Source organism: Saccostrea cucullata, unplaced genomic scaffold (genome assembly GCF_032062105.1).
Source record: "Saccostrea cucullata isolate Sc308-1 unplaced genomic scaffold, CSIRO_AGI_Scuc_v1 ctg81, whole genome shotgun sequence".
Lineage (NCBI taxonomy): Eukaryota > Metazoa > Mollusca > Bivalvia > Ostreida > Ostreidae > Saccostrea > Saccostrea cuccullata.
The window spans coordinates 98,433-123,461 of NW_026931903.1; the positions used below are offsets into that span (position 1 = coordinate 98,433).

General features: G+C 34.2%; 3 protein-coding genes and 1 pseudogene across 4 annotated transcripts; 2 read left to right on the top strand and 2 right to left on the bottom strand.

The window, feature by feature from the left end:
• The first annotated feature begins 574 nt into the window (after positions 1-574).
• LOC134233979 (uncharacterized) lies at positions 575-3,508 on the top strand (annotated as a pseudogene).
• A 142-nt stretch (positions 3,509-3,650) lies between these two features.
• On the bottom strand, positions 3,651-8,881 carry LOC134233978 (uncharacterized). 2 transcript variants are annotated; one of them, XM_062716030.1, is made up of 7 exons: positions 7,983-8,881; positions 7,621-7,760; positions 5,894-6,467; positions 5,640-5,809; positions 5,343-5,456; positions 4,900-5,109; positions 3,651-4,668 (listed from the first exon to the last, which is right to left on the bottom strand). In XM_062716030.1, exons 1-7 carry the CDS (start codon positions 8,836-8,838, stop codon positions 3,769-3,771), a joined length of 2,964 nt encoding a protein of 987 aa, XP_062572014.1. In that variant the 5' UTR covers positions 8,839-8,881; the 3' UTR covers positions 3,651-3,768. The 2 variants fall into 2 exon arrangements, with proteins under 2 accessions (XP_062572014.1, XP_062572015.1); XM_062716031.1 differs by lacking the exon at positions 7,983-8,881 and adding an exon at positions 6,863-6,884 and having other exon boundaries at positions 7,621-7,756.
• A 134-nt stretch (positions 8,882-9,015) lies between these two features.
• LOC134233980 (small ribosomal subunit protein uS7) lies at positions 9,016-14,865 on the top strand. Its single transcript, XM_062716032.1, has 5 exons — positions 9,016-9,049; positions 9,396-9,508; positions 13,288-13,497; positions 14,250-14,477; positions 14,746-14,865. Exons 2-5 carry the CDS (start codon positions 9,401-9,403, stop codon positions 14,812-14,814), a joined length of 615 nt encoding a protein of 204 aa, XP_062572016.1. The 5' UTR covers positions 9,016-9,049; positions 9,396-9,400; the 3' UTR covers positions 14,815-14,865.
• Positions 14,866-19,932: 5,067 nt separating this feature from the next.
• On the bottom strand, positions 19,933-24,396 carry LOC134233997 (tomoregulin-2-like). The gene is made up of 4 exons (XM_062716060.1): positions 24,298-24,396; positions 22,401-22,545; positions 20,430-20,660; positions 19,933-20,207 (listed from the first exon to the last, which is right to left on the bottom strand). The coding sequence occupies exons 1-4, from the start codon at positions 24,377-24,379 to the stop codon at positions 20,075-20,077; spliced, it is 591 nt and encodes a 196-aa protein (XP_062572044.1). The 5' UTR covers positions 24,380-24,396; the 3' UTR covers positions 19,933-20,074.
• Positions 24,397-25,029: the final 633 nt, after the last annotated feature.

Below are 25,029 nucleotides of genomic sequence, written 5' to 3' on the forward strand. Positions count from 1 at the left end.
CAATGATTTTGAGCCGACCTGTCAGGGCCGAGGTGTCAACCAGCGCGGGCCGAGGTGTCGTTGGGCCGAGTAGTCTGTCTACCATGAATCTAACCCCCCCCCCTTTATAAATTACATTTGTTCAATCCTCTTAAGTTTTAGCTAAGATGAAAAACGATGAATGAAAGATTGTGAAAAATATCTTATAAATTATGCGTTTAATTTCCATGTGAATGAGTGCTTTTGTATTTTTTTCTATGAACCCTCTTAGTCTAACTGTTTATTCCGAATTCAATAATACGTACACGGTTTTAAAGTTTAGGCTTTGGTGAACCATTCATTCGTAACTACTCGGCCATTTTCCGAAAGAGAAATAATTATTATCGTATAGTTATTTATCGTTCACGGAAATGGCCGAGTAGTTACGATTGGTGAACCATTACCGGCATTCGGCAAACCTCGGCTGATTCCGTGAACTACATCAAACCTCGGCTGTATGAGGTAAATTGATATGTAGTTACGCCGATACATTTGCTATTCGGTCGCCTGTTTACCTAACCGGACAAACTGCCGCTTTTAAAAAGTAGTGATTAAAATGGCGTCGTTTGAGGACTGTGTTCAATTTTCTTTAGAAAACTGTCCTCTTTTTCGTGAGAAAAACATTATTTTGAAAGATAAACAGGTAGACACGTTGAGAGCGTTATACGAGGGTAAAGATTGTATCTCCATATTGCCGACAGGCTATGGAAAAAGCATTATTTTCCAGTTACTACCTTGGTTCGCCCAACATAAGCATAATCGTGAAAATCCGATGTGTGTATTAGTGATTTCGCCGTTGAACTCCCTGATGGTGGATCAAGTTATGAGTCTAAGGAAAGCAGGGATTAAAGCATGCTACTTAAATATTTCTGGTATGTGATTTTATATGTTATTAACATGATTAATGCTCACTTGAATCAAAGTGAACAGGTCCAACACAATCTCTTGATTAATGTATATGTATACAGCTTGATTAAGCTAACAGTAATGTACCTTTATTGAACTATTCAGATATAATTTACTGAATAGCTTGATTCAGCTATTTTATGGGACATTTTTCTGAAAGGTGCACTGGTTTATTGATAAAACTGCCGACTCCTGTGCATATACAAAGATTTGAAGTTAATATTTTCTGTAAAAATTTTAAAACTATAATCCAGAAAAATCCGAGTAGAAGTGTTCAAAAACAAATACAGTATATTGTCAGTCTGTGCAGTGGTAGTGAGCTAAATAGAATGCTCCATCGTTAAAATGATAAATGTCCTTTGGACCAGTTTTAACAATAAAATTTGAAGCGAGAAGAAATGTTGATAAAATTCGTTGAATTTTCGTCTTTATTTAGAGTGAACTTTAGGTTTAAATACTTACGCAGCCCCAAAAAGCTTTGTTTTAGATGGTGATTAATTTATAAGTTATTTTCAGAGCAAATCCATTTATATCCTTCAAAATCATTTCGGAGGGATTCACAATTTTGAAAGAGGTGCCATTGCTAATCATAGCTATACACTTACTAATTGCTTAGTTTGGTTACTCAATACTCATAGGTAGGGTAGGGGAACAAAAAATGCATTTATTTTCGACTAATCATTAATATTCACTATAATAATGTATTCAGCAATAATAAGTAATGCCCATATCGCATATGAACCCCTGACCCCAGGTCCACACATTACACAATTTTTGAAAAGGCACTTTGCTTATAAAAAATGTCTGATTAATGACCAAGGAGCAAATTTCAATCAATTTATTTTTAGTATATAAGTAGACCCGCCTTGGTACCCCTGACCTGTTCCCCTTCATGCACCCATATATGCTGTATACCAAATTTGGTTGAAATTCAATAAGTGATTTCAAAGAAGAAGCTGAAAATGTTCAAATGTTAACACACGATGCATGAAGACAGACAAAAACAGTTAACAATACATATAGACAAATATCAAGAATATCATAACTCCATATAAATATTCTGGGCATGTATATATTTACGGGCTAGTGCAATAGTTGCATAAAAAAAATTTGGCAAGTACTGTAATTATTTCTGATTGTTAACTGTGTTTTAAGGTACACATGGTGTAACATTTGAGGATGGATTGAATGATGAAGATGAAATGTATTCATCAGTTTCAGAAACTATCAATCTTGAGTCTGATGTACCATTTGAACAGTTATTGAATGGGGAATTCAACTTGATTTATTGTCATCCTGAGGCTGTCATGAAAACAAAGTTTTCAAGACTGCTTAGATCACGACTGTACCAAGATATTATAGGAGCAGTTGTCGTCGATGAAGTACATATGGTTGCTGAATGGTAAGATATGGCAATGAACAATGTTTATGTCTTCTCTCATGTGTTATTTTCAACAGCATAGCAATGCTTATAAATTAGTATAATTTATATTTAGAATCTAATTTTAGATGATATTGTCAAAAAGATTATAAGTCAATAAGTGGGCTACGTACGAGGGTTCGATTCCCTCCCTAGGCAGTACAAAGGAAAAGCTGGTGCAAAGAGGGCAGATAGCCTAGTGGCCCCACGTAGCCCTAGTTTTTAATTTATAAAGGGTAATTGAGTATATTTTATGTACACTGTATTAAACCATATTTCACGTTCTACTTGTTATTGGTTTTGTTCCATATTTTTTTTAAAGGGGTGAAGATTTCCGCCCTGCATTTCTGAGCTTAGGACAACTGGTATGCATTTTTGAGAATGCAATATACTTACTGTTGACAGCGACAGCAACTCCCAGTGCCATTGAAAATCATACGAAGCAAATGAATTAAAAAACACCAATAGTTGTTGCTGCAAATGTGGACAGACCAAATATTTATTTAGAAATAACCGACTACCAAACATCAAGAAATTCGAAAAATATGATGATTTGATCCAGCCTACTGCTGACGAGTTAAAGGAAGAACAACTTTCTTTCCCAGTTACGATCATGTATGTTGAGAATTTGGAAGCCATGGGATACTTCTATCAATTTCTCACACATGATCTTCAGGATAGTGCCTATGATGGCGAAAAAATTCCCCAAAATAGGATCTTTGGACAATTTCACAAGGACTATCCCGAATCAATGAAGCATCTCATAATTCAAGAATTGATGAAACCAAATCCAAAATTGAGGTTAATTTTGGCCACAGTAGCTTTAGGCATGGGGTTGAATGCACCTAGTGTAGAAAGGGTCATTCACTGCAGACCTCCAACTAATTTAGAGAAATATCTGCAGGAAATCGGACGTGCCGGACGTAATGGACAGCCTTCTGTTGCCATTATGTATTTCAATAATAATGACATAGCTAAGAACAGGAAGGGTATGACAGAGGAAATGAGGAGATACTGTACAGAGCAAAAATGTTTAAGACTCATGTTGGTTCAATACTTTGGATTTGACAATTTTGTTTTCTCTGGTAATAGAGAAAACTGCTGTTCAAACTGTAAAGCATAAAAATTGAATGCCAGTTGATATTTGCAGGGGGTCGAGTTTTGTCCTGCTTTTTCAGGCTAGGAAATTTAGTTTGTACATTTGACAAGGCCTTTCATTTGCTGCAGACTACAATAGTTTCCAATGCTTTATTATCCATGACCTCTACTATGTAATGGTAACTATACCATAAACATACATTGTAACTTGATAAGTGTCTTTGTTTATTATATTATAAATGTATTTGAATGACCTAGTACACAGTCAAAATGACAGTTAAAATAATACATATGTATATTACATAATATATTTAAAATTTTTGTTATTATATTACATCTTCATCACTGCTTTCATCCAAGTCCTCTGGAATAGTAATTCCTCGTTGTAACCTCCCCACTGTTGACATAACTTTGGAAATAAAGAGTAGTCTTTCAATGTCAAATGGGGAACATTTAATGTTTGGAAAATGTGCGAGTTTACGATTTGAATTTTGATTCCACCACTCTAGGGGCAGTATTTCAGTTAAGAGCTGTTTGACATCACCCTCAAACGACTTCTTCTGATGACGCGTCTTCTTTGGTTTCACACACAACATTCGATCAATATTTTCCACAATGCCTTGAATAATAGGGGCTGCTTTTGACACCGTCACAATAGCCCTTTCGGTTTTATTCGAACCCAGTCCCCTTATTAGATCTTTTAACACCAGCACTTCATTTTCCTTTTGAAGATCTGTTGCTTTGTTTGACCCCCTTTTACCTTTCAGGTTCACAAAGGAACTGGCTCTTACTTTCATGGCCATTTTTTCCGAAAGTAAAATTTCAGTCTTCAAAATATAGTCAATACATTCCTCCATGTATTTGGATAGGCAAGAGTGTCCAAAGAAAATCGGAATGCAAAATTTCAAATGCACATTATTTCTGTAAATGTCACCTTCCTTTATGGCATCTTTCATGCTAATTATCAAGAAGTACCATTGAAGAAACTGATGAACATAATTGTAAAGATCATCTTCTTGCGTAACTGAAGAAATTTCTACGATATAATTTCCTGTGGTAGTTGGAATTATCACACATGTTCCTCTCTTTGCCTCCATCACTCCTACATTGATAATAAAACGAGCATTTCCAATGTACAACTCGAACTGTAGCTTGTCTCCATTAATTGAACTGTTTACCACAAAATAAGAACCGTTCACTTTGATGTTCAGCTTTACCAAGGGCTCCTAAAAAGAGCATGACACTTTACAATATATGCAAACTACAGTATAAACATATATCTATTTTATAACATACCCCAGTACAATGTATCAATTGTGATGGAATATATAACTTAATTTACAAAGATTAAAATCATCCTATTTAATAGGATGATTTAGAAGTAAAACTTCTACACTATGTACACTGACTACATGTATTGTCTCCATTTTTGGAAAATTACTAGTACATTTATCTACCTCTTTGGGAAAAACGTATACTAGATCCTCCATCACTTCCCCCATAATTGTCTGAAATATTCTGTCCTTGTGCTTGTTATGCATCATTTTCATGTTGTTCTTACAAAGAGGGTGTTCAGGATCATCATCCATGGTCTTCATGTTGAACTTGTGCATGATATAAGAAAGGAAGTAGGCACACCCAACCGTTAGAACAAAATCTTCATGTGCCTAAAAAAGTTTGAAATTTCAACAGTCTTTTAAATGAAAAAAAAACCCAACTAATATTTATGGCTTACACTTATGCCAGCTAGAACTCCAATAAGTGCATATTCTCTGGAATTCCTTCTTAATTGGTACCTATATGTTTAAGATCATGATAAAAAAAAATCAGATCCTGCCCATACTTCTGAAATGATATTGTATAAATTATTCAAAAATGTAAAGAATTATCAATTTCATACCTCAAAGCGACCTTTGACTTTCCCATTGACATTGCTTCGCTCAATAATCAACTTCAAACTGTACAGTGTGCCTTTTTCTCTACCACTTAATGTGTAGAAGCACTTGTATAGTTTCTAAAGGGAAAAGTGAAACCCTGTATGTCAGATTGATATACATGTATTATGTGTAGTTAGCTTTTATTTAAGAAATAATCAAATGGTTTTACTTAAAAAAGAAAATCTGCAATTGTATCAAATATTTACTATTGTTCTTTAGTATTTTTTCTGATAACTTTTTTTTTTATAATTTAGTCCTACCTCTAATAGATCTTGCAGTGTATGGAACATTTCGACTATGATGGGCTCCAAATGTTCTAAACGATCTGTTGCTGTTAGTGCACCATCCTGTATTGCCTTGGCACCTTGCAATCTTACACGCGTCAGCTGGTCCCCACCAACTGGGACCTTGAGCCTTTCTAGGTCACATGCTACAAATTAATAGATCAGATTATTGATTACCAAAAATGTCTGACATCCTTTAGTTTCAGTCAGATAAATATTATATGACTCACCTCGTCCACTTTTAGTGTACCACTGCAATATCATTGCTTCATATGCTTTCATGATGTGGACACAGTCTGAGTAGCAGGTCTCATTTTTCATCATTACAGGCAGCCAATGTACCTCTGATCTTTCTGACATTGTGTCAGCCAATGGATGAGGAATGTGGTCCGGGAGAACAGATTTCAACCAATCGAATTTCGGAAAATACTGGACCATTATCCTGCCCAGCAAAACTTTTAATGAATCTTTGTACAAAGTATCTTCATCATTCGAAGGAACAAAGTTTTTCCAAGTAACACTTTTGATGTCTCCTATACTGCAAGTGTCATCTAAATGTTTAGTATCGATTCTGTCAAATATGAAGTCTGAGGCAAAGAAATGGCAATCTTTATTTTTGTTGTCCATTCTGATATCATTTGTTCTTAAATACACGTCCAAATTGTCCCCGTTAATTTTTCCATCCTTCCCAAGACTCACTTTTTCCATGATTTGAAAGTCGGAAAAGTCAGAGAAATCTTTCATCAAATTCCTCTTAGTCTCATGTGACAAGGTGAAGTGAACTTTGTGCAATCTCTCCAACAGCTACAAATACAGATACAAAGTGTTATGCATAAAGGTTGTTTTAATTTCCCTTACAATCTTTTCCATGCACTAAATGTATATTTTCTTTAATTATTATTATATTACTTAATACCAATACTTTATTCCCATCAGTTATGGATAAAATGACACATGATTTAATATATTTTTTCTACACAGTAACACTATGCAGAGGTAATACTATCTTTAAAATAAATTTAAAATTTCAGGCTGATTAAAATACACATGTACTTTTAAATCTACCAATTATGTTGAAGATGGAATCCACATTAATATTGGTATCTATATTCACTGTCAATCAAAATCTAATGGACACTTTTTCCCTTCTTAGCTTAAACTCATTATGGAATGTTGAGCGAGTCTTGATGTATACTTACTCTAAGGATGAAAGCTTTCCATCTGAAAATTCCAAAAAACAAAACATAAAATTAAAAAAGGAAATTAGTATAACAAATAAAATGGTTAATATCAAGAATTTTTTCAATGAAATGTCAGTAAAAACAATTAAATTAAAATAAATAATCATTAAAACACTTAGCAAGTGCAAATCAAAAAACCTGACAGATTTTAAGGATGTATGAAAGATAAGTATGTCATTTTTTTTCTCTTTTTCTGTGTGTGTGTTTAATGGCAACATTCTATTTCTTTCGTAATCTTTTGAAAACAGATCCTCTCTTTTTTTCATTTAAAAAAAAAAATGTAAAAGAGTTGTACCCTGTCATTCTATCCTTACTATCCCATAGTCCTAGGGATAGAACAAAACTTTAGAGATAATTGAGATTTTGAGATGAATGTATGGTATCAAGGCTGTTTAGGACTTTAAAATCACTTCAAGATGTCCATAGTACATGTATTTGAAATGATGGTACATGTATTCCATATACTGGAGTTCAACTGTGCATGTACTTGTATAAATGTCATGTAAGTCCTTTTAATTTTCACTATCTTTATTTAACGTACAATACCAAGTTTAATACTTTTGATTCAGTTTAAATCCAAGATACTCAGCAGTTAAATCTGTGATGCTTTCTTTTTTATAGAAATTTCTTTTTCACATCATTTGAACCAATTGGAAGTCCAGGGTTTTGTATTTGCACTGATGCAGAGAACAATTTTTAACTACACAAATATATACCTGGTTATCTGCATGGAAACGAATGGCAAGAGCAGTATATAACCTCTGAATAGCACAAGCTCTCACATTTCTGCTATGGAGAATCATACCATAAATAGTTGCAGCTGTTGCCACTTTAGAATCAGAAGACACTTTGTCGCCTGTTATTTACAGAAATATAATACAGTAAACAATATGTAAGATGTAGTTTTAAGAGAGTTACAGTCTTGAAAGTTGCATATTGAGTTCACTGTTCCTAAGAAATCATGTGCACAGAACTGGTAAGGAAAAGAAATAATTACGAAAAATTAATACAAGAACAATTAGGTATTCCATTGCGGCAAAAGACCTAAATTAAATAATTAAATACAAACAATATTTACCTAATGAGACAAGAAGCACTTCAAGAAGCTGTGGACAGTGTTGTTCCATTTCGTTAAATGCACTTAGGAACCAATGCTTCTCGGACAAAATATCTGGTCTCTTCTGAATTAGTATACTGGATCTAGCCATTCTTGTCAAAGTCTCATTTATCTCTTCAGTCACTTTATTTACTTCTTTACCAAGAAGAAATTTAGAAATGGCTGTATTACTATCAATATCTGAATCCACAGTATGTGTCTTTTCACAAGTTTTAGAAGTCAAGAAACTGTAGCTGTGGTCACATAGATCTACGTCTGAAGTGGTACATGCAGCATTAACAGTAGAGGATGCAGTATTAACAGTAGAGAATGCAGTATTAACAGTAGAGGATGCAGCATCAACAGTAGAGGATGCATCATTTGTCTGAAAATTAAGCGATCTCTGGGATTTGCATAAACGCTGTTCTTTTTCACTGCAAGTCCTATCACTGCTAGTCCTATCACTCACATTTCCTAAACTTATCTTCTCCACCGAACTGCACACAGACTGTATTGTTGAATTCATTGACTTCAGAGCAGAAGGGGGAGTTTTCGCCATTCTCTTGACCCTGCTATGACTATCATAAAAGCTGTTCAAGTTTTCTAAACAAGTAGTCCTAAATTTATGGTATGTTTTACATGTATTACAACATATTTCGCACACGTACATATATTCCAGATATTTAGGATCTAAACTTTGCCCTAGAAACTGTTCAACACATTCTCTATAATTTTCTTTTAATGATTTGTGCTTCGTTAAACAATGTAGTCGCCTTTTCTCATCACGACAGAGTAAACAGCATCTAGGGAACACAGGCTTCACAGGAGTTTTCTCCATTTTTTAAGCTTTCGTCAGCTTTCCTTTATGTCAACATTTTTGTTTTTTTCTAATGGGCGCAGCCATATTGTTTAGAAAGTAGTCCGGTCTAATGGCGCAATACGTAATACAGCCGAGGTTAGATGAGGTACGAATCGGCCGAGGTGTGCCGAGTGCCATTACCGGAAATGTAAACCCCATGTGCTTTCTTTTCACTTCCGGCACATTGACGGTATGAGTGCCAAACATTTGTAAATACATAAACCGTGTTAAAATGTCCCTTTCGTACAATGATGCTCAGCAATAGTCATTTTAGAATGAAAAGTTGACTGCCAGTCATGATTCCTGTGTACATGCTTCTTGATATTTCTACTGAATTCAAGGAAAATATCAATTTATATAGTGTATCCCCCCCTCCCGAAATTGAGCAGAAAATACTGAATATTGAATGCCGAATAAACATATCTACTGTTCTATTGTACTACATCATGAATTGATGATAACTAGATTTTAATTGAAATACATAAGGGTATCTATGTACTGTAAGTTTTAATGATAATAAAATTACCTTATTTCAGGCGCAATGGCTGAAAACTGGGATGAACCTGCTCCAGTAGTGGAATTGCCAGAGATCAAACTCTTTGGTAAATGGTCATCAGATGATGTCCAAGTCAGTGACATCAGTTTAACAGTAAGTATAAGTGTTATACTCTGATCCGAAACAATATCTTTGTTGATGTAATGAGAGAGGATTAAAATGCAAGGGAGCAGATCGGGATTTGAACCAGGGCCCCCAGAATCTCCATTCAGGTGCTCTACCAACTGAGCTATCTGACTGGCAATGAAGCCAACTGACCACCACATTCCTCCCTCCTTAAAGGTTTTTCCCCCATAAAGACACCAACCTAGGCTCATCCCTGGAAGGCCTCTCAAGTTTGCATAGCATAGCACCAAATGTAACAGGAGAGGAGAAAAATTTGCAGACTAGATCAGGATTTAAACCTGGGTCCCTTGAATCTCTAGTCAGGTGCTCTACAGAGCTGCCAACCCTTATGATTTTGGCATAAGTCTTACAAAATAAGCGTCCAAAATACGTCTTATGATTGCTCTCTAGATTTTTCTGATTTTGGTTTTTCTCAATCAAAGTTTATAATACCGGAATTTTCATAACAGGCCGTCTACAGTTTCTACTATTAATATGTTTTACGGTGTGACCGTTGAGGCGAGCGCAGTTGTACCATCAAAACACTTGAAAAATTGATCAGCCACTTCAAACATCAAGTCGCACGGCATCGACTAGCTGTGACGTCACACGAAGGCTTTGAGCGTCTGGTTTAAACTATAGACCTAGCACAAATTAGGTCAAAAAACATTGCAAAGTTATTTTTAGTTTCTTTGAAAGATTCCTACAAACTGAAAGCTTTTTATGCTTTACGTTATTGTTTATTTATTTATCTATTTCACGGAAGCAACCGACATGACTTAATTTAGCATATCGTCAAAATTCGTAAGTTTCCGGTGACGTCTTTTGTATCATTTCCGAAGGGCAAGGTGAAGGCCGGTGTTGTGGCACGGGGGTATTTTTTTTTAATAAGGTAAGGCAAAATCATTTCGTTAAGATTTCGGTAAGAAACAATGTTCCTTTATTTTTTTTTAACTATTTTTGATTTATTCGCGCAAAGGACATTGGGTAGTGCAGGAATTCTGGGAATGTTGCACAGAGAAATTTGGCTGACGTATGTACAGATTTCAATCTGAATTTCCTCTGTTCTTACACGTTAGTCTATTGAGCTCGCTGCGCTCGCTATAATTAAATGTAATTCATGATCCTTACAACAACTGTTCGTATCGTCGTTTCGGTTTCAGATGGCCAATCGCATTCATGTGAATGTTTTAAAGTTAACAAAATGGAAACTAGGGGTGAGACGATATACCGATACACCGATACATACCGATATTTTCCTCTAAGATACAGTTTACGATAAAAGCATTGAAATATCGGTACGAAACGATACACGAACGACCTATCAAAAAATTGAAAATGAAAGTACCTGTCCTTAGAAAATGGCAGCTTGTACAAAGCGCAGAGATGCTGATGATATTGAAAACACACTCTAGACCTAATAAGTCGTTGATTAGGGATAAACCGTTCTCACTCTTAGGCAACCTCGGAAGATTGGACAAGAAAAGTTCATGTAAAGCGTGCTATACACAGAAAATATTGTTTCCAGAACATTTGATATTATTAATTGTTAGACCATCGCATACTTTTTTTTGTAATCCAGGGCTCTTGATTCTCTAAATCTGGGGCCGATATTCGGCCCCGTTCCCGATGCAAAAAAGGTACCTTTTTTCCCAAAAGAAAGGTGTAAATTTCCCAATTTCCATAGCTGCAAAATATTAATTAAAAAATAAAATTCCATGAAACTTGATTGCAAAATAAACCCAAAACAATTGTAAATGAAAGTGAAACAAACTAGTTCTATGTAAGACTGTATTAATTACTTCGCGCCAAATGCATTCGTAAACTGGTTCGGGGAAGCAGGTTAGTGTTATTACAGAAATGTATAACTATGATTGCAGAGTATCTTGTCATGAAAATCGACAAAAAACATCATTTTCAGTTTTCAAAAATATAGACATTTCATTTAAACATTGGTAAGCTGCACCTAGAAACATGTCCAAGATTCAGCATGTTCAGTCTCGCGCTGCATTGGTAAGCAACGATGATCATGTAATCGAGGAAATTCAGGACTATGTGACTAGCGACTGTCACTCAGAAAGACATATAACCGTAATATCAACACTCAAAGATAGTTATGAAAAAGCTAATGTACTTTCATGAATTGCCTACGTAACCATGTTTGTTCTGTTTAACTGTTTATTCAGTACTAGAGGAAATTGATGACAAAATGCTAGAAAAGCAAAATTTGAGAATTTTTTAAATGAATGTTGGTCATCCAACTTTTCCCAAATGACGATAATTTTCCCAATTTGAATGGCCCCGGCCCCAGTCCCAACAAGTGGTGTGAGAGCCCTGTTAATCTCAACTTGACTGCGGACTTTCAGCAATTAACAATAATGTAAATGTGATGTTTTTTCAATGAATATTTAGTCAGTGTTCTTTGATAAACTACACAACTTTTTGTAAACAACTTGTTAATAGAAATTTGGTAATAATAATATGTACATGCATTATTGTTTTTGTAAAGTTTTAGTCAATGAAATTGATGAACTTCAAGTATTAATTTCAAAGCACATTTGATTTGTTGATTTAATGTCAAGACAAAAAAAAATGAAATAAAATACTAATTCTTTTGAATAGTTTAGATTTATAATTTATCATGTTGATTTGACAAAAAATGAGATAAAATACTAATTTTAAAAATAGTTTTATAATTTATCATTATATCGAGATACGTATTGTATCGTGCTAACATATCGAGATACGTATAGACCCTTTTCCTGTGACATATTTTGCCTAGGAGTTATTCCCCTTAGTCGCCATCTTGTAGGGCAAAGTAATGAATTTCCCTCTTTGAGTAACCAATTTTAAACATGCATGGAAGAAATATATGGGGGAAAATATTTACAATCTTAAAATTATGAATTAATGGAGGCTTTAAAATAGCGGCAGGGGGCTTAGGCGGTCCTTGGACCCCGCCTTACTATTTTTCATTTCAGAATGTTGGCAGCTCTGGCTCTACCAACTGAGCTAGTAGAGCACCTGCTTCAACAAATTCAATTGTTAAAATCTCACTGACACTCATCTTAGACATAGTAGAGTAGTGGTTAACAAGTTCAGTCTTGGGCCTAACTGTGAGCTCTAGAGTAGTACTAGAGAGCACAAATCATGCATGTTTTGTTCCCCACGTATCTTGAAAAACATGAGTGAAAAGTAAATTATTTATCAGAAATTTATTCAATAAAATAAAAGAAGTGAATAAATTTAAGACTTTGCTTTATGCACAAATTATCTAAATTAGATATGCAATTCATCTGCAACTGAATATTGATATGATTATATACAAGAATAATTTAATTTTGTTTGTATTCTAGCCCCTGGTTGGTTAATATCCAAAAAGAAACACAAATTCTTTGGGAGAGGGCAGGCTTTGCCTGCTGCCCAATCCCATTCACTTTGTGTGATTAAAATTTTGTATAAATAAAAAATATTTCTGAAATCTCCTAATTGTTTGAGTAAAACCTGGTTGGGGTCAGTTTATGCTGTTTAATAATCCGCTTAGCTGATTATAAAGCATAAACTGACCCAAACCACATCATACCACAATAATTTGGCCATGAATTAGAGTTATTCTTAAAATATATGTAGAGCACATGGTAGATTTATATTCACAAGTAACATAAGTAATTTTGGGTTTCTTGAGCTAACTTACCTTTCTGATGCCATGACACATTGCATAAGATCTGATAATCCTGAAGCTTTTGATTTTACTCTTTTGTTTTTAGGATTATATTGCTGTCAAAGAGAAGTATGCGAAATATTTGCCCCACTCTGCGGGACGATACCAAGTTAAGAGATTCAGAAAATCTCAGTGCCCAATTGTTGAACGCCTGACATGTTCACTCATGATGCATGGAAGGAACAATGGAAAGAAACTATTGACAGCTCGTATTGTCAAACACGCCTTCGAAATCATCCACTTACTCACAGGAGAGGTAAATCTTCATTGTCTTGTTTAAAAACAGCTTAATTTGCAAGAAATGGTTGTAGGAAATGCCTGAATTAGAGAAGCATAAAGTCAAGATTATGAAACTTAATCAAGGAAATAGATACTCTTTCTTCTTTTTACATTTTTGGCTCATTTGAAATCCAGTGTAACTTGTTCATATCTGATCTCTGATGGTGCAAAGGGCATTTCACATTACCATTAGTTACAGACTCTTGTCTTGAACTGGTATGAAAATTGGTATGAACATTTAGGTTATTTCAAATTTTGATTTTTATTTCTGCTTTAGGATACTAGTATACAGAAAGCATGGTTTATTTCTTTAGACTTTTTGGTTTGTAGATAACAGGGTTTAAACTAAACTAGAATGTGTGGTCATTGATGTTTCAAATTAGCTACTGGCGAATTTTTCGCTCACTGGCTGGCTATTTCTGACACAATTTTTACTAGCCATGTCCAGATTAAACTAATACCTTGGACAGTAGGCTGGTGAGTTTTGAGGAAGAAGACTGTTAATTAAGGGAATACCAAACCTGAATTAATAGCAGGAGTCTTTTGTAATATTTTGAATTGCAATGTTTGCAAAGATGAGGAAGCTTTAAAGCACACATCAAATATTTAACCACAAGACATTCATTCCATGGCAGAAAATAAAGTGTACACTTTGAGTTACAAGGCACAGCCTAGAGTTGTTTTTTTTTTTAAGTTTAAATAAGTTACATGTGTATTGAATTATTTCAGAACCCCCTGCAAGTGTTGGTGAATGCCATCATTAACAGCGGTCCTCGTGAAGACTCCACACGTATTGGTCGTGCTGGTACTGTCCGACGTCAGGCCGTGGATGTGTCACCACTCCGACGTGTGAACCAGGCCATCTGGCTTCTGTGTACCGGGGCTCGCGAGGCCTCGTTCAGGAACATCAAGACCATTGCTGAGTGCCTGGCTGATGAACTGATCAATGCTGCTAAGGTACGCATGTGTTTACTGGTATACATATATATATCTCCCAGTGTCTCCTAGAGAAGTGCAGGTTGGAGGTTAAGAATTGTATTTGTGGAAAATTTAGATATAAATGGATATTAGGTTTTCCATTTGGTATAAATATCTTCAAGGAAAAATTAGTTCTGATGAAAAAATATTTGAAAATTTTAGATATAGTGTTATGTTAAAGGATTGTTGACTTTTCAGTAATTCAGGTTTCCTGCTATGTATTAATTTTTTATTGTTTAATTTTCAGGGTTCATCAAACTCCCACGCTATTAAGAAGAAGGATGAACTGGAACGTGTTGCCAAGTCCAACAGATAAACTGTATTTTGTGCTTTCAGTGAACTAAAAATAAAACTGTCAGGCATATTATTATAGTGAATTTTTTTTTTGGACAAATTATCTATTAGTGAGGTGTGGATAACTGGGAGGGGGTAATAGCTTTTATTTTTATAAGGTTGGTCTGTACTTACAAAAATTTCTGTCAAAGTAATAATTTTTTTATTCAGATCTCTTAAAAATAACTCATTAACTAACTAAAACACCCATAAAAAAGACATCTTTGCAGGTTAATTTTCATACATATCTAAGAGTACCTACGTCTTAAAATTGAACAGCCAAAAGTGAACATAAAGAAGTCTGATATATTTTATTTCGCTATTTTGGCTGTTAGAAGAGAAACCTCTTACTTTCATACTCAATATACCTAACATTTCTACTTTGTTGGTCATTTTAGTTGTCACATCAAATGTCATAAAAGTTTTTCATTCTTATTACACAAAACATTAGAGAATGTGCACTAAAGCTCAAAAACAACACATACATACACACTCTACACATACTTACATTCACAAAAGTCAACCATTCAATAGGCATTCGTACGCGTCGCCTTGAAGTCAATGTCCCACCTGTACCAGCTCTTCCTACATCAAATTCATGTTAAATCTTGTGAAAATAAAAAATAATTAATATTCTAGGAAAATATTTGAAATTTTCTCTGAAAAACGTTGAAAAATTGATGTTGAATCTGTCTACGTTTATCAGAAAAAAATCTCAAAATCTCGTTATTTTGAAAAATCTCAAAATCTAAGTTGTATATGTGCATTTTTTCTTTAAAACTATAAAGAATTGTATCTAAGGTTCACAGAAACATATATTTTATTATTGTTGACCAGAAAAATTTAACAAAACAGCCTTTTGAACACGTATACCCCCTATTTGGGAATATCAAGTTTTTCAATCATTCTTTGCATAATTCAAAAAAAGGAAAATTTACAAAAGAGATACATACTTAAAATAAATGAAAAAAGATCTCTTGTTAGTTTGTATAAAAAATTAAAAAGTTTTAGATCTATAAAGGCAATTAAGAATGATGCGTCTTTTTTTGTACTTATTGACATATAGATCCTATGAACAGAGTACAAAGTGTTAATTTCCATAACAAATGCTTTGTATGCACAATAACACTAGTAAACAAATATATACTTGCTATATTATCATCAATCATCAAAAAAGACTTTATTTTTTTTGACAAGTGATTATAAGAATTTTGTATTGGTGTGTAAAATTACAATCGGATCCATAAAAGTATGGACCTTCCTTAAAGGGGCATAGACACAGTTTCAGCTAAAAAATTTCAAATTTATTTTATCATTTTTACAAATGTTTAAAGTTCTTTCTAATGATAATTAAAAATTTGAACTTTAGTTGTTGAGATACAAGACAGATTTAGAGTTCCAAACCTTTGTTATGTAAACAGGGTCCGTGTCATGTTTTGTTTACATAGATTAATTTAAGGAATCACTGTCTAGTTAGTATAGTATGCCAGGGCATCAACGATAGTGGACGACATGGGAAAATTTGCATAACGGGCAAAGTCCGTTCTGCATAAATTATCCCACGTTTCCCACTATGGTTGATGTCCCTGGCATACTATACTAACTAGACTGTGATTCCTTATATTTCCATTTCATTGTGAAATAAAATTATAGATTTAGATTTTAAACATGTAGACATTGATTTTAATTACACGAGGACTCCCTTGCCAATTTCAATAGTTCTCGCCCAATGACGTCAAACACAAAGGCAGACGCACGAGATTTACATGCGTATTTGGCGTCCTCAGCGTCAGACACAGAGACAGATGCGCACGAGATTTGCATGCATATTAGGCCTCCATAGCGCCTGACCTATCGATCTGCCTAATTTACATTCCGGTAGAATTATCAAGAAATCAACTCCGCTACCTTTCAAAGAGATATCACATATATATATACTAATATATGTTCGATTAAAGCAGATAATTTCAATAAAGAAGTTAATTCTAAATATAATTAGACAGTTTGTAGTGATTTGCTGAATTTCATTTTGTTATAAATAAGATATTTTCTATATGTAAACAAAAACGAGACACAAGCCCTGGTTACATTTTGAAGAACTCTAAGTTCTGAATCTCGTTTGTTGATAAATGATGTTTCTGCTGATCATTAGATGATTCCTTAATTAGGAATTGTAAGCATTATTTTATAAAACTCAATTGAAACTGTGTCCATGTCCCTTTAATCGAAAATTGGGGGCATATAGTTTTTGGTTCCTCCGTCTTTTTAGGTCACCTGAGTAAAATCAGGTGACCTATTGCTATTCGTTTTCGTCCGCCGTCATACGTCGTTCGTCGGTCGTAAATTTTTGAACATTTTTAACTTCTTCTCTGGAACCACTGAGCCAATTTCAACCAAATTTGGTATATAGCATCTATGGGTGAAGGGGAACAAAAATTATGAATTTCATGGTCCCTGCCCCCTGGGGTCAGAGGGGTGGGGCCAAAACCACTAAAATTAGTGCAATCTTTAAAAATTTTCTTTTTTACTCATGGACATCAAGCAGTCAAACTGTTGACATGATTGTAATCAGCATTGAGTCTTCTACCAAAATTGTGAAATTCATGGCCCCAGGGTCAGGGGTTCTGTTGTTGGGGTGGGTCTATATAGATCATGTAGTAAAAGTTCATTATTTCTTTGAAAATTTTCTCCGTTCCTTTGTATTAAACAAACTAACTATATTGTTGTGACAGGGAATAATGTTTCTTCAAAACTTGTGAATTTCATGGCCCCTGGGTCAGGGGTTCTGGTGTTTGGGTGGGGCTCTTTTGATTATATAGTGAAAATGCATTAATTCTTAGAAAATCTTCTTCTCTGCTTTTGTGTATTAAATAAACCAACTAAGTAAATAGTTATGATGAGCAAGAGTGCCTCTTCAAAAATTGTGAATTTTATGGCCCCAGGGTCAGAGGTTCTGATGTTAGGGCGGGGCTCTATTGATTATATAGTGAAAATGCATTATTTCTTCGAAAATCTTCTCTGCTCCTGAGTATTAAATAAACTAACTAAGTACATAGTCATGATGAGCAAGAGTGCCTCTACCAAAATTGTGAATTTGATGACCCCAGGGTCAGGAGTTCTGGTGTTAGGGCGGGGCTCTATTGATTATATAGTAAAAATGCATTTATTCCTTGAAAATCTTCTCCTCTGCTACTGGGTATTAAACAAAATAATTAAGTACATAGTTGTGATGAGTAAGAGTGCTTCTTCCAAAATTGTGAATTTTATGGCCTTTGGGCCAAGGGTTCTGGTGTTAGGGTGGGGCTCTTTTGATTAAATAGTGAAAATACATTGATTCTTTGAAAATTTTCTTCACTGCTTCTGGGTATTAAACCAATGAACCATGAACATAGTAATGATTAGGAAGGATGTCCCTTCCAAAATTGTCAATTTCATGGCCCCTGGGTCAGGTGTTCTGGTGTTGGGGGGGGGGGTCTATTGATTATATAGTGAAAATGCATGAATTTCTTTGAAAATATTTTATCTTAAAAAAGCGTAAACTGCCCCAAGTTATGTTATATCCTGAAATAAGCTTCATTCCTTATAATTTAATTTCAATGGTATTCAAATATCGCATATTTCAAAAGTTAACGTCAAGCGGAGTAATATTGACGTAACTCATTGTGACGTAGGCAAGTTATATATATTAACCAATCAGATGATGAAATTAAATTAGAAAATAGGTGCATCTAAGTATATATATTAGCAAAATGGTTAATTTCATGCCCCCTTGGTAAGGGTTATCGGAGTGGGGGTGGGGGTATTACATAGTCTGAAAATAAATTAATGTTTTCAAATCTGCTCTTTGGTATTAATAAATCATTTATGATGAAATAAAATTTATGATAAAATTTCCACAATTTTGATATTTGTGCTTCCTGTTGGGTCTTGGACAACTGGTTACAAAGTGGAAATGCATTTTTTCTTTGTTACTCTGATCTACCTCTGGGTATTAAGTAACTAGAGTAAGCATGCTTAGTGTATAATTATGATAAGCAATGGTGACTCTTTCAGAATTGTGAATTTTATGGCCTCTGGTTTAAAACACAAACCAAATTTCATTGTTTGAAAGTTGTTACATGATACTCAGGTGACCCATAAGGCCCGTGGGTCTCTTGTTATTAATATGCAAAAACTTTTACCTTGCTGGTAGCTTTGGATTGGTGGATGTTAGTGCTTTGATATTTCTGATATGCATTCCTTTGTGACGAGACATATTTTTCAATGCCAATATATTTACAACCACCAAACAACTCCTTTATCTCTTCAGAAAACCATTTCTGTTTAACAATGGTGAACAGCAAAAGCATATACCCTGGTATGAATTCTACAGATTTCTTGAGCAGTAGCTGTTCCATTATGAGATACATATTGAGGTACATATCATTAAAACAATATCTCATCTATTTATTCTTACTTAAAATGATAAATGTGTACAGATATGAATATAATATAAAAAATAAAATGTCTTTCTTTGTTAGTAAGGGAATTAAAACGTTACAGCTAATGCAGACAAAAACTTGACATGACCCACATATGTAGGTTGTGCTTTTTTTTCAGGAACAGCTGCAACTTTTACATTAATCCCCAAACTTACAACCAAAGAAAGCATTTCATTGTTTAAATATCTGTCCTTTATTTAGACATCCGATTTTTCAATTTTTTTCCAAACTTTACTCTTGGCCATAAGTTTAGGATTCCAAACGGATTCGTCCCTGTAGCTGTTAACATATAAAAAACAATTCTCTAAGAGCAATCTAAATTACACTTGTATTTCAAGTGCAAGCATTTCAACTTGCTTTGCAAAACAAAATTTGACAATATTTTCTTAAAAAAAAAAAAAAAAAAAAATTGCTAGTTTTTATATGTTTTGTTGGAGGGTCAACTCAAGCAATTTTAATATTCTGGTTTGAGCAAGATTGGATTTGTAAAACATCACTAATCATTTTGTAAATGTACATATGTAAATGCCCAGTACAGTTTTTTTTTCTGCAAGACTATTCAGAACTCAAATAAGTAGTACAAGTAGTACAACTCATCGAAATTCGCAGTATTGGTTAAAGTCTATTAAAGATTTCGGAAACAGTTTTATTGAGACACAGGTGTTTACAAAATGAACATTTCTGCCATACTTGTACATCATACCAACAGTGAAGCGGGGCTACAGTGATTAAATAAATAGAAGTTTTTAAAAAATTGGTGATTCATTTCTTCCTCCGTATTACGACTAAACCACTTGTCATTGTTGTATTACTAGAAAGTTGATCAGTGCTACATTTCTCCAACACTTGACTCTGTAATGAAGTGTCTTTGCATTTAGCAATGGCGAAGAAACAACTGAAAGGAAAGAACAACGGCAGTGTTACTTGGGTGAAGTTAATCGTACTCTCTACTCACATAGATGGAATTTTATTTTAGCCAATTACTAGTAACTAGAGGATTGTTCTACCTTTGTTTTGTATGAAAAGGACATATTTTACCCAAAAAAAATGCATTCTAAAACAGTTAGCGTATAGAAGATTCTGACTAAAACAGAAAGAAATACATAATGTTACATACTCGTTTCTGTAAAAGTTTCCATCTGTTCCACATAATGGGTCTAAATCCAGGGGACAGGAATCTATAGTGGCATGGGTACAAAATACTTGAATGATGAAGTCCAAGGTTGTGGTTTGCGGGGGCTGGGTAGATGGTATGGGGTTGATATCCATTGTGGTAGAATTCAGACAGACCCCAAAGTGAGCCACTGTGATATCTGGCTTTCGACACCGGCCCTGGGCATAGAAACAACTGTAAAAATACATTATCATGTACGACAGTCTGCGATTTTTATGTGTGCAGTTATATAAATTGAAAAAAATGAATGTATTCAACTATAAAAAGAAAAGGACTTTCCCTACTTCGAGAGAAAATATATTTCAATTGTAATAGTTCTTAATTTTAGATTTTTATTTTAAATGGTTGGGCTATGGCAGTATAAATTTTTAACAGTTTTGATTGGCTCCTCTCATCTTTTAATTTTATAACTAACAACCAGAATGAATTTGAAACACCATACATGTATCTACATTGATTCCAAAACAAGAGCATTAAAACTTACACGATTTTTCAAATCTATATACAACCATTCCCAACGATAAACTAAGGTCCAGGCTTTATGATATCACTGACAGCTGCTTTTTCAATAAAAATGGAACTCTTAAATTTATTCACCTTTTCATTGGTCATTTGCAAAATTATTCTATTAAAAATATTCTGATTGTACACACAAGTACTCTGAAATTAATATTAAAAAGTTGCTCGAGTTTCTGATTGACAATATATGTGTGATTTTTGGAGACCAGGTTTTCCAGTTGCAACAGTCTATTGGAATATGGATACCAATTGCACCCCGTTATTAGCAGACATATTTTTGTATTCATATGAAGCAGAATTTCCCTATACGTGAAAAGAAGTAAAAGATTGCTTGCTTTGGCCTTCAACTCGACATTTAGATATATCGACGACGTATTGTCAGTTATCAATGGTTATTTCATTCTTAATATGACGATACAATATATCCGGCCGGTGAGCTTGAAATAAAAGATACCACAGAGTCTGACACATCTGCTTCATACTGTAAGTTAGATATTTTACTTGAAAAGAAGTTAATGGTAATCTAACAATCAAGCTTTGTGACAAACGATATTACTCTAACTATTCAATTAATCATCGACTTCCCTTAATTATGCAGCAAATCCAACATACATTTATTACCTGCATACGGGATTTTATATCTCTCAGTTGATTCGATACGTAAGAGCGTGCTCCACGCACGAACAGTTTTTAAAACGAGATAAGTTATTGACAAAAAAGTTGATGAAACAATCAGCAGTCTCTTTGAAAGCCATTGTTTCGTAAGTTCTATGGTCGATAGAATTTATCAATGTCAAGTGCCGACTTAAGATTTTCATACTTATTGTTAGGCCATCATATACACACTGAATTGTCGATGGATTTTTCCGTTATTCCCCGATCATGACAAGGAGCACACGGCGGATGTGACCGGTCGGCATAGGGGATGCTCACTCCTCAATGTTACCTGACCCCACCTCATGTTTTGGAGGCCGATGTTTTCTTTGCTCCAATTTTTGTATTGTTTAATGGACCTTTGTGCTTGAATACTGTTCGTTATCTCTATACATTTCATAAATTATTTTTCTGTTATGTTTATAAGATATTTTAATGGTTAAAAAAGTCTCATTTCTGATTTGAACTAGGGACCTTAATTTTCATATTGAATGAAATCAGACTCCGAGACCCATTCATTTTAAATGGCTCTGATAAACCCTTTTCTAACTTAAATGAATATGAATTAAATATGTTAATATATATGACAAGAGACTTTTTGAAAAGGAAATATTAACTTTAAATATTGAGATATATGCTTGTATCGGATCAGTGCATTGTCATCGTCTTGTGCACCATTTCCTTTTTATGCTTGATATTCTATAAGATAGGAATTTATTATGTTCAGTGAATTGCACATACAAATTTTTATAAGTTACACCATCAGTTCCACAGAGTCTCTCGTCACCGTCAGCCACGTATCCGTCGTCACAGCTCAGCATCAGGACCTGGGTACACAGCGAGGATAACTCCTCCCACGTGACCGGGAGTCCCTGACCATTCATCACTGTAATCAACAATAATGATAACTTTTTTAATGTGTTTAATATTCGCTATATATAGATAATTATATTTTTGTGACACGAGGTACGAATTAACATGATTCAGGAAATGGCGAAGGACGAGTTTATATCTAAAATATTAGAAAAATTAGAAGCTGTCATAAGACATTGATACCAGCGCATAAGAGTTTACATCTTAAAAATACACTTGCTCTCTTGTAGCAAAAAAATAAAAACAAAACAAACATTGACACAAACTGCACATATGCCTCTTGAGAATATGCGTACGACCATGGGCTTCTTATATTAGTTTTTCAAATATAATAAATTCACTGGTCTAAAATCAAAGCTTGTGATTAATACAACTATTCCCCACGATAAATTAAAGTCCATAACCTTTTTAATTTTTTCTCCAATAACAATAGAACTGGTAAATTTACTTTTATGTGATTGGTCATTTGCAAAATTATTTTGGTAAACATTCTCATTTACACACAAGTACTCTAGATATGAAGATTACATATACGTACTAGCAAATAAAAAAATTACCTGAGTTTGAGATTGACAATATCTATGTAGTTTTTGAGATCATGTCTTTCGATAAACTGTCGATATTCCAATGGGTACCAATTGCATCCCCTTATTATCAGACCTATTTTTATATTCATACATGTATGAAGCATGATTTATTTAATTATAAACCTAATACTCAGTATATGAGAAGAATAAAACTATTGGTGTGGCCATCAACTCCTACATTTGTTCACCTTGTTCCCGAAGAGCTTGAAATAAAAGATACCACGGAAGTCTGACACATCTGTTTCATTGTATCTGATCCCATCTCTGAAGTGTTTAGAGATCTGTATGTGCTCTGCTCCTGATTTGCATAGATTTTTATAAAAGTTTTTCAAGAATAAAAGAGGAAGTAAAAAAAACACAGAAAAAATCATGTTCAGATTGAAACCTGAAAACGTCATTTTCAATATTATTAGGACTCTAATAAAGGTGAAAATTCCAAACTCTTATTGTTCGACAGGTTATCTCCAATCATTTTACTAAAGATGAAATGGCTACACTGTGCTGCACAAAACGAAATGGATACACCGTAAGTAGTACTGAACAAAATGTATGCGTCGTTCTGAGAAACATTTTCTTGTAAAATACCAATTGAGGTGTTTGGACCCATATCGCCCCCAGGTTGAAAATGAAAATTACGCACCTTTAGAGGACCAACAATCATCTTGCAAAAGATAATTTGGCTACAGCGTAAAATTTTAAAAGATGAGTTTTGGTACCAAGGTTTTTTTATGCATATATAAATGTAAAGGTCGTTTTTCAACTCCCATTTGACCCTTGGGGTGAAAGTAAATCTCTGAAACCTTATTACATATCTACAGGACACCCAAATTTCTAAAGATGACTTAATTGCTTACTTCTTTAAAGAGTGTTAGAGGATCGATTACAGAAAGAACAATGTGTGACAGACGAACAGAAGCACCAGGATTAAAACGTAATTAGAGATAAAGGGTTAATGAAAACAGTATAGGGCCCAAAATGTCTACTTTGGTTTTTCTATTTAAAAACAATTGTCTTATGACAGCAACTAGTTATCCGTGACTTTCTCTTAAACATGGACTTTAAATGCTTAGGTATAAGTGATAACATTCACATACTTATTCATGACTTGACCAATCTTGTCTCTTTTTCGAAATTGAAATTTTCGCCCACTATCATGTTTAAAACCAGTTGAACCTTACCTTGGAAAAAGAAAACAATCCTAATAAAATGATTGATAAACATATTGAAATAAAACCACAATAATGGAATAATAATTGACATAGTCTTTGACGTCAAACATGATCTGTAAGTATCGGGACCGCGTGACCTTCGTAGGGAGATAACTAAATATACACACGGTCATTCTAGATTAAAGACGATCCATATTTTACGATATTCATAATACGATTTGATACAATACAATACAATACAATACAATGTTCCTTTTACTCATTGAATTGGCTACGGATTTTTCTGTTTGTCCGACCATGACAAAGAGCACAGGCCGAGCGTGACAAGTCGGCAGGGGATGCTTACTCCTCCATGGCACCTGATCCCACCTCTCATGTTTTAGAGGTCAGTGTTTGTGCTCTGCTCCTGATATATGTTGTGTGAATGAACTTTGTGCTTGAATACTGTAAATTATCTCCTCATTTCATCAGGTCGGGAATTACTAGTACTTTTCCTTACATTAAGATTGCAGCGTACGCATCGATATCAACCTCCCCATATCTTCTCAAAGATGTTCTGTATTTTCATGCCTTTCAACGAAATATCTTGGAAATCTGTGTATCTCTCTGAAGGGTGTGTTAGTTGCTCTGTATTTTAAAGTACATATGTCTTTTGTTGTATTTGTATAATTCATGACTTCACATGGGCATATATGCAGTTTGTATCTGTAAATTTTCATTTCCATTGCTTTTTCTAAAATT